This window comes from Talpa occidentalis, unplaced genomic scaffold, assembly GCF_014898055.3.
Source record: "Talpa occidentalis isolate TD23 unplaced genomic scaffold, MPIMG_talOcc4v2.1, whole genome shotgun sequence".
NCBI classification, from domain to species: Eukaryota; Metazoa; Chordata; class Mammalia; order Eulipotyphla; family Talpidae; genus Talpa; species Talpa occidentalis.
In genome coordinates, this window is record NW_026555331.1 from 83,188,234 (window position 1) to 83,201,991 (window position 13,758).

The window sequence follows — 13,758 nt, forward strand, 5'->3', positions numbered from 1 at the left end:
CGCACCATGTGGGACCCTCCTCCGGTGGCTGGGGGGCAGCCGGGGATCGAACGGGCACTGCAGAGTCTTCAGGCAGCTTCACAATCCAGCGCTCAACCGCTGCGCCACTGGGGAGGCCCCACAATTGCCTTTAAGTGGAATGTTTTGTGAAGTACTCTTTGAGAGTAATGTTCTTCTCTTGATGTAGAATAGTAGTTAATTGGAAACTTTAAGCATGCTGAAACGTGTTTATAAATTTGTTACCCTTGTGAGTTTATACCTTTGAAGGAGTTTGGGCTTCCCTAAAGTTAGGAGGTAAGACAGAAGCTCAGAAAGGACATGTTTGGGTTTTTCTATATTTAATCTACTTCCTAGCAGAGTAGTTGATGTTAGCCAGTGACTATAGATACTAAGGTAAAATTACCATTGAGCTTTAGCTTCTGGCTCAGTGAAGTTTATCAGTGTGAGTTTTGCTCATCTCACATTTCTTTTGTCTTCATATTTTCTTCTAAAAAGCATATTCCTAACTAGGTTCTTTTGTTAGAACAGTTGAATTCAGTTTGTCTATTTGTTTTATTTTTGTTTTTTAAATATTTCTTTTTGTATATATTTATCACATCATTCTTCATATTTGTACAATATACGGTTTCCCCGTGAAATTCCCACCACCATTTCACCTGTACACCATCGCCATAGTCCCGTGTGCTCTTCCCACCCCATCCCAATACTTCTCCCTCCTCCTACCCACAGAATGTCTCTGATCTATATATAGTTGCCTGTTGATTTTGATTTTTACTTTAATATTTCAACAATATGAGTGTATTGACTCCAGTAAAGTATATACATTTTATAGAGCATATGGACTGAAATGTGTAAGGAATTAGTTTAAACATAAATTAGATGAGAAGACCAGTGGGAAATATATCTCCATAAAGACTTACTTACTTTTATAGCTGAATTGAATATTTAGTTCATGGACATCAAAGTGAAAAGTCAAGCCCTATCACTTTTCAATAGCTCACATTATCTAGTTCTGCAGAGAAGTGTAGGCTTTCACTGCACTTCATTTTTACGTAGATTTTTAAAATGGGGTTTTCAAGCAGGCCATCATAGCATAGCAATTAAGGTGTGAAGCTTGGTGAAGGATATTCCATGCCTAAATTCTTGTTTTTTTCATTTGCTTGATTTTTAATCTTAGGAATTTAACTTAGTTTTTGAGTCTCAGTTCTGTATATGTTAAAAGGGGGTAATAAAAGGAATAATAGTAATTCTTTTAAGGATTCAGTGAGCTTAATCCATTTAATGTACCTAGCAGATCAGCTGATATATAGTAAAGTTTTGTAAATGATGTTTTTAAAGTAGTCTTATCACTATGATATTGGTGTGATCTAAATAAGTTTTGTAAAGCTTTTATCTGATTTATCAAAACAAATAGTAGAGCACCATAGTGCAGGTCAGTGAAAAGTTCCAAAGACAACCAAGATACTATGCTCGAATATGAAACATTTGATGGCCCAGCTTGACTTGGATAATTGCTGATGTTAGTCACCAGTACTGATGACATTTTGCTCTACCCTTCAGATAGGTTGTTGAAAAAAAGTTAAGAACTGTGGTTTTAAAATGTTAAGATATACCCCTTGTATCCCAAGGTTTTTTTAGGACCTTTATCATAAATGACTGTTGGACTTCATCGAATACTTTCTCAGCATCTATTGATATCATATGGTTTTGTTTTTTTTTTTTAATGAGGTGAATTACATTAATAGATTTTAAAATGTTGAGCATCCTTGTGTCTCTTGATAAATCCCACTTGGTCGTGGTGTATAATCCTTTTGATTCATTGTTGGATTCAGTTTAAGATTTTATTGCAGGTTTTTGCATCTGTATTATTAGGGAGATTGGTCTGTAGTTTTCTTTTTTTGTGTTGTCTTTGTTTCGTTTTGGTATTACTGTAGTGTTGGCCTCAAAATAAAGATTTATTTTATTTATACAAGAACAGGGGTACAGGCCAGATGCGCGGGAAGGTGAGAGGATTCACCAGAGACAAAGCAGGGAACAGAACAGGCAGACTGACGAAATACGCTGCTGAGGGGAGCAGCGGGCGAGACAGGAGAGGTCTGCTCTCCATGTGGGCGAGACAGGAGAGGTCTGCTCTCCATGTGGGTTCCTCCGAGGCCGGCCGGACTCGAACCAGCACTGCAGAGGCTGCAGACAGCTTCACAGCGCTGAGCTCAACTGCCTGTGCCAACAGGGAGGCCCCCTTTCTCAATTTTTTGAAGGTAGAACTCATTTGTGAGACCGCCTGGTCCTGGGTTTTTAGTTTTGGGGGAGGGTTTTGATTACTGTTTCAGTTTCACTGCTTGTAATTGATTTGCTTACATTTTCTGTTTCTTTTTTGTTCAGTTTCAAGTGATTGTATAGTTCTAAGAATTTGTCCATTTCATCTAGATTGTTGCACTTTTTTGGATACAAATGTTCATAGTAGTCTGGATTTCTGCTGTTGTAATTTCTCCTCTTTCATTTCTAATCTTACTTATTCAGGTTTTCTCACTTTTTTCCCTTTGTGAGCCTTGCTAGAGGTTTGTCTTTTATTTATTTTTTGGAAGAACTAGCTTTCAGTTTCATTATCTTTTGGATTTTCTTTTTTATTTCTATTTCATTTATTTCTGCTTTAATTTTTATTGTTACCTTTCTTCTACTGGCGTTTGATTTTTTTGTTGTTCTTTTTCTAGTCCTCAAGGTGGGCAATTTGGTTGTTTATTGCTTCTTGATATGGGCAGTATTGCCATATACTTTTAATACTGTTTGCTAAGTCCCATATGTCCTGGAAAGTTGTCCTCATTGTCATTCATCTCAAGATATTTTTTAATTTCTTCTTTGATTTTCTCATTAACTGAGTGGTTTTTCAGTGCCATGTTGTTCAGTCTCCATGCAATGGGGGTGCTCCCTGCTTTCTTTTCATGGTTAAAAGCACAGGGTATATAGAAGAAGCCCAAGAAGGATAGTGAGTCACAGGGTAGATCGCGTTAGATTCAATCTGTGATTTGGGTACATACTACTAGAAGTAGACATTCATTTACATTTCAATTCCAGATAGTGTTCCAAATATCAAGAGTATAGCAGAGAAAAAAAGATTAAAATCTTTGCTTCCACAGATAGACAAAAAAAAGATATCATTAGACTAGGAAATTCATGGGGAGTAGGATGGTGTTATTTAATAGATTATCAAAGTTGGCCTCATTTTTAAAAAATGACAGTAGAGGAGAATCATGAAGGAAATGAGAGCATATGATGAAGATATCAGGGTGAACACATTTTAAGAATATGAGATTTAAGAAAATGAGAAAAGCCAATAATTACTCCAATAGATTTCCCGGAGAGGTGGCCATGAGACCTGGCAAAATTGTGACGACATATACTTGCCTAACTGGTAGCTCTGCTGAATTGGGAGGACAGTTGATTCAGTTCTATCACCCCATATTCACGGAACCAATTTGGTGAATTATTGTGAAGTTCTGGTATGACATTATCTCCTCAGCAGTTAATAACTAGACACAGAAAGAAAGCATATAGAGAAAAGGGAGGAAAGACTTGCCCTCAGGGCAAACTGTTATCCCAATTATTTGACCTAAGCAACGGGAAGGCATGGAATGTTATTTACTTACATGTTTTTAGTCAGATGGAAAGGACTGCAAAAGAGTAGTTTTTGGAGAGGAGTGGTAGTCTTAAGAATTCATCCCTGGCCTCACAAAATGAAAAACATTTATTAAATGTGTGTATGTTGAGGAAGTGGTTGGTTATATCAATCTAGAATTTGGGGATAAAACTCGATATGGAAATTAGGCAATATATAGGACAAAAGTTTTCAAACTGAATTGTAACTCATTCTTAAGTTATAAGAATAATTTATTGCTTTGAGACTAGAATTTCTACATTAATAGAAAGGTTAAACTATATAAAGTTTATTTTTTGTTGTATATGTCCATTTACCGTGGTTGTAGTGAAAAAACATTGAAAAACATTAATATAGTTGATTCCGTTAGCTCTTTGTTCTAGTTTCTAAAAAGTCTTTTTTCTAATGTATGTATTTAAAGTTCTAAGTTTACTTTTAAGTCCTCTTTTAAACTGTAGTCTATAAATTTCCATTTAATCCAGATATTTTATTTCAACAACTTTGGAGTTTTTAGATACTCTCATGTTCATCATTTAATAAATAATTTTAGCTTCTTTGTTGTCAGATAACAACTTGTATGATTTCAGTTCATTTAAATGTGTTGCCCTAAATATTTATGCAATGTATACAGTGTATACAAATGAATTATATGAAATTTTTGTATATAGAAAGTATATACTTTTGTATATAGAAAGGTATTTCTTTAAAAGATGTTTGCTATAGTTAAAATATAAAAGTAGAATATAATGTTAGAATGTGGCCACATTTTTGTAAGAAAAACACATCTGAGTCTGTTCTTATCCATATCTACATGTAAAGAAAAGAAAGATTTGTTCAAGTATTTACTAAAGTGTTAATAGTAACTTTTCTTGGAAGAAAGAAATCTAAGAGTTTTTATTCTTTCTCATTCCTGTATTGATTGTTTTTTGTTGTTTTAAGAAGAAACTAAAAATTTAGACATACAGGTGGTAAAATAATACTTGTAGATTCATTGTAAATTAGAGACTCTTTATCTTCTTGTTTTATTGATTATAGGATTTCTTTTAGTTTAAAACCATGCAGCCATTCTTTTTTCTAATTCTTTGAATTTTGAGTGGTAAATTGTTTTTAAATTTCTCCTGATCCAACCCTTTTTGTTTGTTTTTAAGGTCATTGTGTCAATGAGTATAGCATTTGCTCAACAAGCTGAGCTATCTAGAATATCTGAGGAAAAAGAAGATATTACATCATCAATACAAGCACATGCACTCTGTCAGCAAGAGCAACATTTTTTAAACGAATTATCACAGGGCCAAGTTGTTTTTCAGACTTCTAAGGCGAGAGATATGAAATTTAAAGAAGAATTTAAACCACTTAGTAAAGAATTAGGAGAAGATGGAAATGAAGTTTTGTTGTCAAATAATGATAATCTTGATGATACACTAGGATCAAAGAAGCATGAATTGGCTATTTCAGAGGAAATGTTCTCCAAAGAGAAAATATTTACAGCCAAAGAGTCTGTAAGTATGACTCCTTGAATATAAAATCTTACAGAATTGACTTCTCTATTGATATGTTAGTAGTAATGTTACTTAGTGGAGAAGGAATGTATCAAGTCTAATTTAGACTTAAGAGTCACATTATGAATGTTTTGCTTCCTGTAAGGCATATGAATACATGACTTAATAAACAATTCTAGATCATAATATTTTTGTATATCTTAAGCACATTGTGCATAGTAAAGTCTCATATGTTATACCTACATTGATTTTGTTTCAATCCGTTCAGGATAATTATACTACAGTTTAGTGATATGTATGAGAAATTTAATGATGTAGTTATCTAATTAAGAAGACAATTTAAAGTATTCTTTCTCTAGTGCCTTTAACAGAAAATAATAAATCCTGTTTCAGAATTACCTAAATTTAGTTTTTTATTAATGTTCAGGAAAGGTTATATCTTGTTTATAGCCATATTCAAATAAAATTGTGAACTCCTTATGAAGTACAAGACTTCTGAGGTATTCATGAAAACCTTTAATTTACCAGTAACTGTTCAGGCCGAATGATTATTTGAAATAATAGCTCTTTAAGGAGAATTTATATACTCAATAAAAAAATTGATATATTAAGAATATGAACAAGTAGAACATAAAACCTTTATTTTCAAATAAAATGTATTGAAGATTATTTCATATCAAGCATTTCTCCATAGTACTGTGATGACCAGTGCATAATAGAAATTAGAAAGGTAAAGCTTCTCATGTTTTATAAATTTAATTTTAAAATATAGATATTCCATTTGATATTACAGCTGATATTTTCCCCATAAAATAGGAAAAGGAATATGGAGTTATGACTTCATTAAGAGTAGAAGGAATCTTGAGTATCTTTATTTTTCTTCTTTCAAATTTAGATAACATCTAAACTAATAATTATTTTGCTTTTGGAGAATAATGTGTGATAGTAAACCAGCTTCACATTGATTTGCAATTATAATTAAAACAGATGCCTTTTAAAAAATTATTTTAGTTTAATAGTGGGAATATAATATCTGGTGCTTCATGGGATTAATAGAATTACTTTGATATTTATTTAAAATACTGATGCTGACAGCTTTCTACAAAATGTGTTGTGGTTGAGGGGTTTTTGTTTTTTTCACTTTTCTAGATCTGTGATGAAATTTTGGAATCAAACATGGATGCTTCTAGACAACTAATGTTAAATGAAGAGCAGTTGGAAGACATGAGACAGGAACTTGTACGACAATATCAAGAACATCAACAGGCAACAGAATTGTTAAGGCAGGCACACATGCGCCAAATGGAGAGACAGCGAGAAGACCAAGAACAACTACAAGAAGAGATTAAGAGACTGAATAGACAATTAGCCCAGGTATAAGACTTACACATTCTCCTTTCTCCCCAATTAAAATAGCCATATTCTTTGTATAACCTTTTATAAAGTCAAATATTGCCAAGATATGAATAGATATAAATATTTAACATCTGGAGTAGACTCTACCAGCACAACAGCCTTAGATATTATTAGGGACACCTAAATCAACCTTAGAGTGCATTTTCGCTCTGCCACTTTATTAAGTACCTTTATGGGCACTGGAAAGTGTCTGTAAAGTTTCTATTTTAAGTCATTCTATTGACCACAGTTGGCAAAGTCACCTTCACAATTTTGAAAATTAATTATGCTGATATACAGTTTTCTTATATTCATTTATAGATATATGACTCTACCAATTAGCATCTACAAGGTTTCCTTTATCTACCTTTAATCTATCTTTTAATCAAGATTGGGAATCTAAAATAGTATGTTTCTGGAATTTTCTCCAGAGAAACATCTCTTCTCGATTTGAGAAATCAAATTTACTTAACATTCTTATCACTTTCCTGACTAAATTTACATATCCTTATTATTTGGGTGCTGGAGTCTTATCAATTGCTATACATAATATACTTACAAAATCACTGCAGAAAAGCAATAAACATTTATCTAAAAGTTCTTTTGAAAACAGATTTATTTAATTCAGTTTGAAAATTTAAAAGGAGATGTAAGAACCAGAACTCTTGAAATACGTTTTGTTTTTCAAATATTGAATAATAGGAAATTTGAGATTTTGAAAATAAAGTATATCATTTGGAAAATTAATTTTGCTTTTCTTCATTGAATTTTGTGAATTTAGACTTCTGAATTTTCAATGCAAAATCAGTTGTATCAGTATGCTGTTAATTGAGCTGTACAGATTCCTGAACATTTAAGCTTAACTAGCTTATTTTAAGTTTAAAATTTTGCATTGAACTTTATATATACTTTTAACCCCTAATCACGGTATTGGATCATAGGTAGAACCAGGACCTGCTGGTTCCAAGGGGGTTAAAAGAAATCTGCTTAGTATTTCTGCTTTTTCTTCTATCGCAAACAATATTCTCTCATGACCTTTTTTCTTATTTAGAGATCCTCAATAGATAATGAAAACCTGGTTACAGAGAGAGAGAGGGTGCTTTTAGAGGAACTGGATGCATTAAAGCAGCTGTCTCTAGCTGGAAGAGAGAAGCTGTGTTGTGAGCTGCGCAACAGCAGTACGCAAACACAGGTAGTATGGACTTTGGCCCATCTAGGAGTAATGGATCAACAATGCAGTAGGATCTGTTTGTCTTTGTTGTTGGTGTGAAGTGTATTTTTTATAGGTTTTGAGCTTAATGTATTTGTGATTGCATACATGTAAGGTAGGTGGAGTCAAGATACCTTATACATTTCACTTATGGTAATTTGAATTAGACCTTGCTATAGCAGCAACTGTTGTTTCACCAAGGAGCAACCTAACATTTTCTTGTCACTCTATAGCATGCATTAGCTTGAACTCATTAAAATTGTTTTCATCTGTGCACTCTTTTGATAATGCTAATCTCTTAATAAAATAGTTAAATAGATTTTTCAAACGGTATTTTGTATCCAAAGTTTCATTTGTGCTTTGTAATAATATAAAAGAATGATATGCTATTTCCAAGATGACAGGTTTTCTTTCTGTTTTGTCCTATCTACCTTTGCACAAACTTAAACAGAATGAAAATGGAAACCAAGGGGAAGTTGAAGAGCAAACCCTTAAAGAAAAGGAATTGGATAGACAACCTGAAGATGTCCCTCCTGATACTCTGTCCAGTGAAAGGTACACAAGAATGTGTATTTTTTCCAGTGAAAAATGAATTTAAAATAGTTGTTTTAATGTTATAGTTTTAATTTGTGCTTATTTTTCAACTAATACTGTTATTTGTTCACTATACTATGTATATAAAGAATTATCAATTTTCCATCATTAAATAGACAAGCATTTTTAAAAATCTTGTTTATAAAATAATTTTGGATTTGATATTGATCATATATTTAACTCAGTAAGTGAAAAGGCATTATTTGGTTATTGAAAATTCCTTGATAAATTTTATTCTGCTCATGTGCAATTTTAAGTGTGATCGTCCATATCTAGCTCTTTTCCTTTATTGCTTAACAGATGAGAACTTTTAATCCACATTCCAGTTTTGCTGAGGAATAAATTAGTGATCTGATGTTAACAAAACTTCCTCTTACTCTGATATTGTAGGAGGTAATATAAAAATGTAAAGCTTTAAGAAAATAGTTACCCCACATTAATACTAAAGACTTTAAGCACATATTTTAATACTTGCTTTGTTCAAATGAAAATAATTTAACTTTACATTAAAACTAGTATCTACTAACTTAATTTCCTCCTTTTCCAATTTCTGTGACTGTCAACCCTTTGTGTCTTCCTACCTCCTTCCTCGCTTGCATGGAGGAATTTGGCCCCTAACATTTTGGCTTCCCCATGATCATCATTATGGAACACAGTCATTATGTCTTTCAAACAAGAAAGACAGTGTATGAAAATTAGGGTTATTTATTTCAAATTGGTATATTTTTAAAATTATGTACTATTAAATTTTAGGAATTTTGATAGTGAGTGCTAATAAAATGAATATTCATATTTATTTCTTCTTACTATTGCATTTTAAAAACTGTATTAATTCTAAAAATTTCTTTTACATAGAAATAAGTTTCAGTTATCCTAGTCCTGGGGTGTTTGGGCCTTAAAAATATCTCAGGAAAAGTAAAACACCACCCTTGACTTACTTCCTACTAAATTAATGATAGTTTTATTTTTAATATCTTTAAACAGAGAACTTGATCTAGGTGCAAAAATAGAACTCCTTCACTTGACAAGTCCTGAAAGAGAACTCCTTTTATTACCTTGTCTAAAAATAATTATGTCATGCGCCTGGGAAAGCAGATGTCCTTTAACCTGATTGTTGGTGATCTCTTACAATGTGAAGTTGAGAAAACTGTCTTAAGTCAATGGGCCATTACTATGAAAATTTCTCTTATTTTGTCTACATATATTAGATATAAAATTTCCTACTGATATACCTTTATTGTATTAAGCTGATAAGAGAGTTATTTAATTATTCAGAAGATTAACCACATAATCTTCTGATCATCACTTGTAGAAGTATATATCCTGACTTGGAAAGATGTTTATGTTAAATAAGAAGGCATACAAATACACTTTGGCCAGGATAATTCCATATTTGTTTTTAAATTTTAGAAACAAATGCATTCTCAGAATGCTAATGCATTCTGAGAAAGACAGAAGTGGGTAGGGAAAGTCTAAAGAGGATAGGCATTAAAGTTTACCAGTGATAATGTCCAAGTGCTGAGATATTTTGGTAGGTGGTTAGTATATTTATTTTTTCAAAATAAGAATGCACTATTTGTCTTTTGAGAAAGAGATATACACCATTGCATATGGTTGAAAACAGATTCTTCATTTACTGACCAAAATGTTGTGTCATGTGCAATTTGAGGAACTTCTGTCTCTGGAGCAGACACATGAAAAAACAGCTTCTCATACTTCCTCTGGTATTGGCAGATAGTGAAATTATATAACAGGTGTCTGCCTATTTTTGTAATTTAATCATCTAGATTATCATTATATAGTTGTAGAAATGCTAACACATTTTTTAGGACAGAATTATAAAATCATGCTTTAAAATGTTTGACATAAAAAATGTAAAAATTGTGCTAATAATCATAAATGTACCATTTTAATAGTTTTAATTTGCTTGCGTAATACCATACTTTTTCTTATAATTTCATTTTATTAAGGTAACATGGTTCAGAAATAGAGGGTCTCACCTCTTCAGGTGTATGTTACCATACCATTCCCATTACCAAGGCATCCTTAGTCCTCCACTGTACTACAATTTTTAAAACTTACCTTTCTGCATGTCTTTATAATTTCTTCTATCTGGAAACTGTACTAGCTTAAAACTTTATTTATTTGATTTCTTTCAGGTCAGTAAAGTGGTACACTTTTAAATGTTATATGGCTCACTGATGACCAAAATTTTTCAGAAGAAAATATATTTTATAATACAGCTCTATATAAAAAACAGAAAGCCTTCATTGTAGGTGCTAGTGCATATTATTTTGATAGAGAAGATAATATTTTTTCTTTAGTGAAATTTATAGTGCATTTTTTTGTGGGATGTAGCAAAGTGTTCACTTGTAAGAGACTAAACATTTTAATAAATGTTTCTGTATCTATACAGGTATGCTCTCCAGAAAGCTAATAACAGACTTCTGAAGATCTTCTTGGAAGTTGTAAAGACAACAGCAGCTGTTGAAGAAACAATTGGTCGCCATGTCCTTGGTATTCTTGATAGATCTAGTAAAGGCCAGTCATCTCTCAGCTTGATTTGGAGGGCAGAGGCAGAGGCACCTCTAAAGTCATGTGTCCATGAGGAACACCCAGGAGGTATTAGTTTTATATATTGCTGAACTATTTTCATTTTCTTCAGTTAATCTTGTTAAGTTCAAGCCACTTTACTATGTGTTGAAAATACAGGAGAGGTTATAAAAGTATTTTCTAACTTAAAGATCACCAAAAGCACCACTCTCAAACCATTGTTATTATATAGCATTTGCCAAATGGGTATCTGAGAGTTATCATCATACATACTCAGTTACTGTTGTGTTACATAAATCAGAAGTTATTTCATTTGTCCATCAATAAAAGAAAATTTCTACATCACCACTCAGTACTCTTCCCAATTTATCTATGAAGTCTGGGCAACATCTTGAAAGTACCTTATGTATAAATTAAGGCAAGGTTAGAAATAAAGCACTTATACAAGTCAAACATCAGTTTCACATACATGTTAGATAGTTAAGAGAAAGTCTTATAGAAAACCTGAGGGTTGGTCTTTGGACTGTCCTATAGGTCCTTTTGGAAAAGCAGTTTGAAATATAACAGAATTTATGTGGATACAGAGAATACATCTTGACATGACTTAGCCATCTTCCCGTCTTCCAGCTATGTGGGCTGAGCTTGTCTTTGAATTTCTTGTTTTCACATTGCTGAACTTCAGTCTTTTGTTGTATTTAATTCCTTGTTCCTTGCTAAAGAGGGAATGAAGAAATCAAAAAGGGGTACAGTTTTTGTCAGACAGAGAAAGATAAGGTCTGGAATTTTACATTAGAAGATTGAACCTCTGGGGCCTCGCTAGTGGTACAAAGGATTAAGTCTCAGCACTATGAAGCTGCCCACAGCCACTGCAGCACAAGTTCCATCCCTGGCCAGGGAGCAACCCATATGGCGTAGCAAACCTCTCCTGTCTTGCCACTGCTCCCCTCAGCAGTGTATTTCAGTCAGTCCACCTGTTCTGCTCCCCCTCTTTCTGGTGAATTCTCTCACCCCCACACCTCTGGCCTGTACCCAGTTGTTGTATGCATAAATAAATAAATATTTTCCGGGAAAAAAAGATTGAACCATACTCCATTGCCGTTCCACACCCAAGTACTTCTTTCCCCGTTAGAGATTGCTATTTTAACATGTCAATTTATTTGCTTTTTGAGCACTTTCTGTTTGCTGAGTTTAATGTGGACAAATGAGAAGAAATTATCTCACTTAGAGAAAGGTTTTCCTAATTGCATTTATGCCAATGGTGTGTTTCTAAGTGCAAGAAAAATCTTAATTTGTAATTTTAAGTAAAATCATTTTAAAAATAATCCAACTCAAAGATAATTTTTATTAAACTGCTTATAGTAAAATAAAACTGTATTTTAAAAATTTCCTTCTAAATTCAACTCAAATTTTGTAGTATTTTGCAAATTAACTTCACTATTGTATCAAAGGCTTTTTTTTTTTCATATGATATCTTGATGTTTAGAAAAGAATGGGGTAATATTTTCTTGGTGTCTCTGTAAATGTTTTTATTATCTTATGCATTTTAAAAAAGCAATTATTTCATAAATTGATTTTACTTAACCACATAGGGGTATTTTACTGTCCTGCTAAGCACTAGTCCATATTCACACTCGTATTCTGAAGAATGTTGTATAGATTACAAAAACATTTTATGTTTCTTTTTGTTGTTAGCAGTTCTCTGGGTGGTTGCTGAAGTTTCAGCCATAGCATTTCCCAATGTGTGTTAGATATGTCTGTGTCCCATTTTAGGATATCCAATGATATGATACGTTTTCAGTTATAAGCAGTTTATTCAGTTCAGTTCTATAAACATTTACTGAACAACTTCTTTATGCTCTCTGCTTTATAGCAATTCAGTCTAATGAAGGAGGCACTGAGATTCCAATTCAAAGCAAGATAAAATCATAGTATTTAATATTTTACTTCAAACCATTTTGCTTTTATTTTCATCAGTTGAATCTTTTAATTATTTTACTCTAAGTTGACACTGAAATATTAATAGCAAGATACAAGAGAACAAATTAAATCTGTAGTTCAGAAATACAGTGTACAGAATAACATAATGGAGATAAAAGTTTTGCTGGTATTAGAATCCTTGGTTATAATGTCATTTTCCATTTATTTACTTGGTTTGATGTGTGTGTTTGGCAATATTGTGCTAGTTTTACTAATGAAATTCTGATTACCATTAGTATTGTTTGGGACACTGGCGATCCATTTTGTGTCTGGAAGGAAATATTAATTAATATAATTATAATTTTAAACTTTGAATTTTTTAAAAAATTTTGTAGGAAAAGCTGGTTTTAATATATTTACACTGTGTTTCCTATGTAACATTTTTTTCTGATTTTTAATGATGGCATTATTGAAAAACTAAAATGATCTCTTAAAATATATTTTAAAATGATAAACTTTTAAAAAAATATTTTATATTCTTATTTATAAAACAAAAAGTTCAGTCTTAATCTGATTATGAAACAGTTTTTGCTTCTCAGTTTTCATATGTGACTTTTTGTTGTCGGTAGTAGCACTTGTAATCTATTTTCAGCCTTCAAGTCTGAACGTGTTTGGATAGTAAACATGTATGAACTTGTTAACGCTCTAAAAAAAATTAATTGATTTGCAAATGTTTGCTTCCTCATGAGTAACTTTCTTTATGAAATTGAAAGGAAATTTTGAGCCACTGTGAAATCATTTGAACTTGAGTGAATATTAGACTGGTTCGTAAAAGAGTTCCCATCTAGGTAGTCAAAGAATATTTCCTTTAGGACTGTTCGTGATGATTCAATAATAGAAAGCTTATGATTAGAAGCCAGGAATTGAATCTTACTTGC

The 13,758-nt window shown here is 32.3% G+C and overlaps 1 protein-coding gene across 7 annotated transcripts in view; it reads left to right on the top strand.

Annotated features, from left to right (window-relative positions):
* The window catches only part of AKAP9 (A-kinase anchoring protein 9), a 147,780-nt gene that overhangs the window by 65,419 nt on the left and 68,603 nt on the right, over window positions 1–13,758 (top strand). For 6 of the 7 annotated variants that reach the window (XM_037507653.2, XM_037507644.2, XM_054692324.1 and 3 more), the window contains 5 exons: window positions 4,801–5,151; window positions 6,301–6,525; window positions 7,598–7,738; window positions 8,208–8,311; window positions 10,767–10,972. In XM_037507653.2, coding sequence (XP_037363550.1) covers window positions 4,801–5,151; window positions 6,301–6,525; window positions 7,598–7,738; window positions 8,208–8,311; window positions 10,767–10,972 — 1,027 coding nt within the window. The remainder of the gene's footprint in view (window positions 1–4,800; window positions 5,152–6,300; window positions 6,526–7,597; window positions 7,739–8,207; window positions 8,312–10,766; window positions 10,973–13,758) is intronic. The other variant, XM_037507663.2, reaches the window with a different exon arrangement.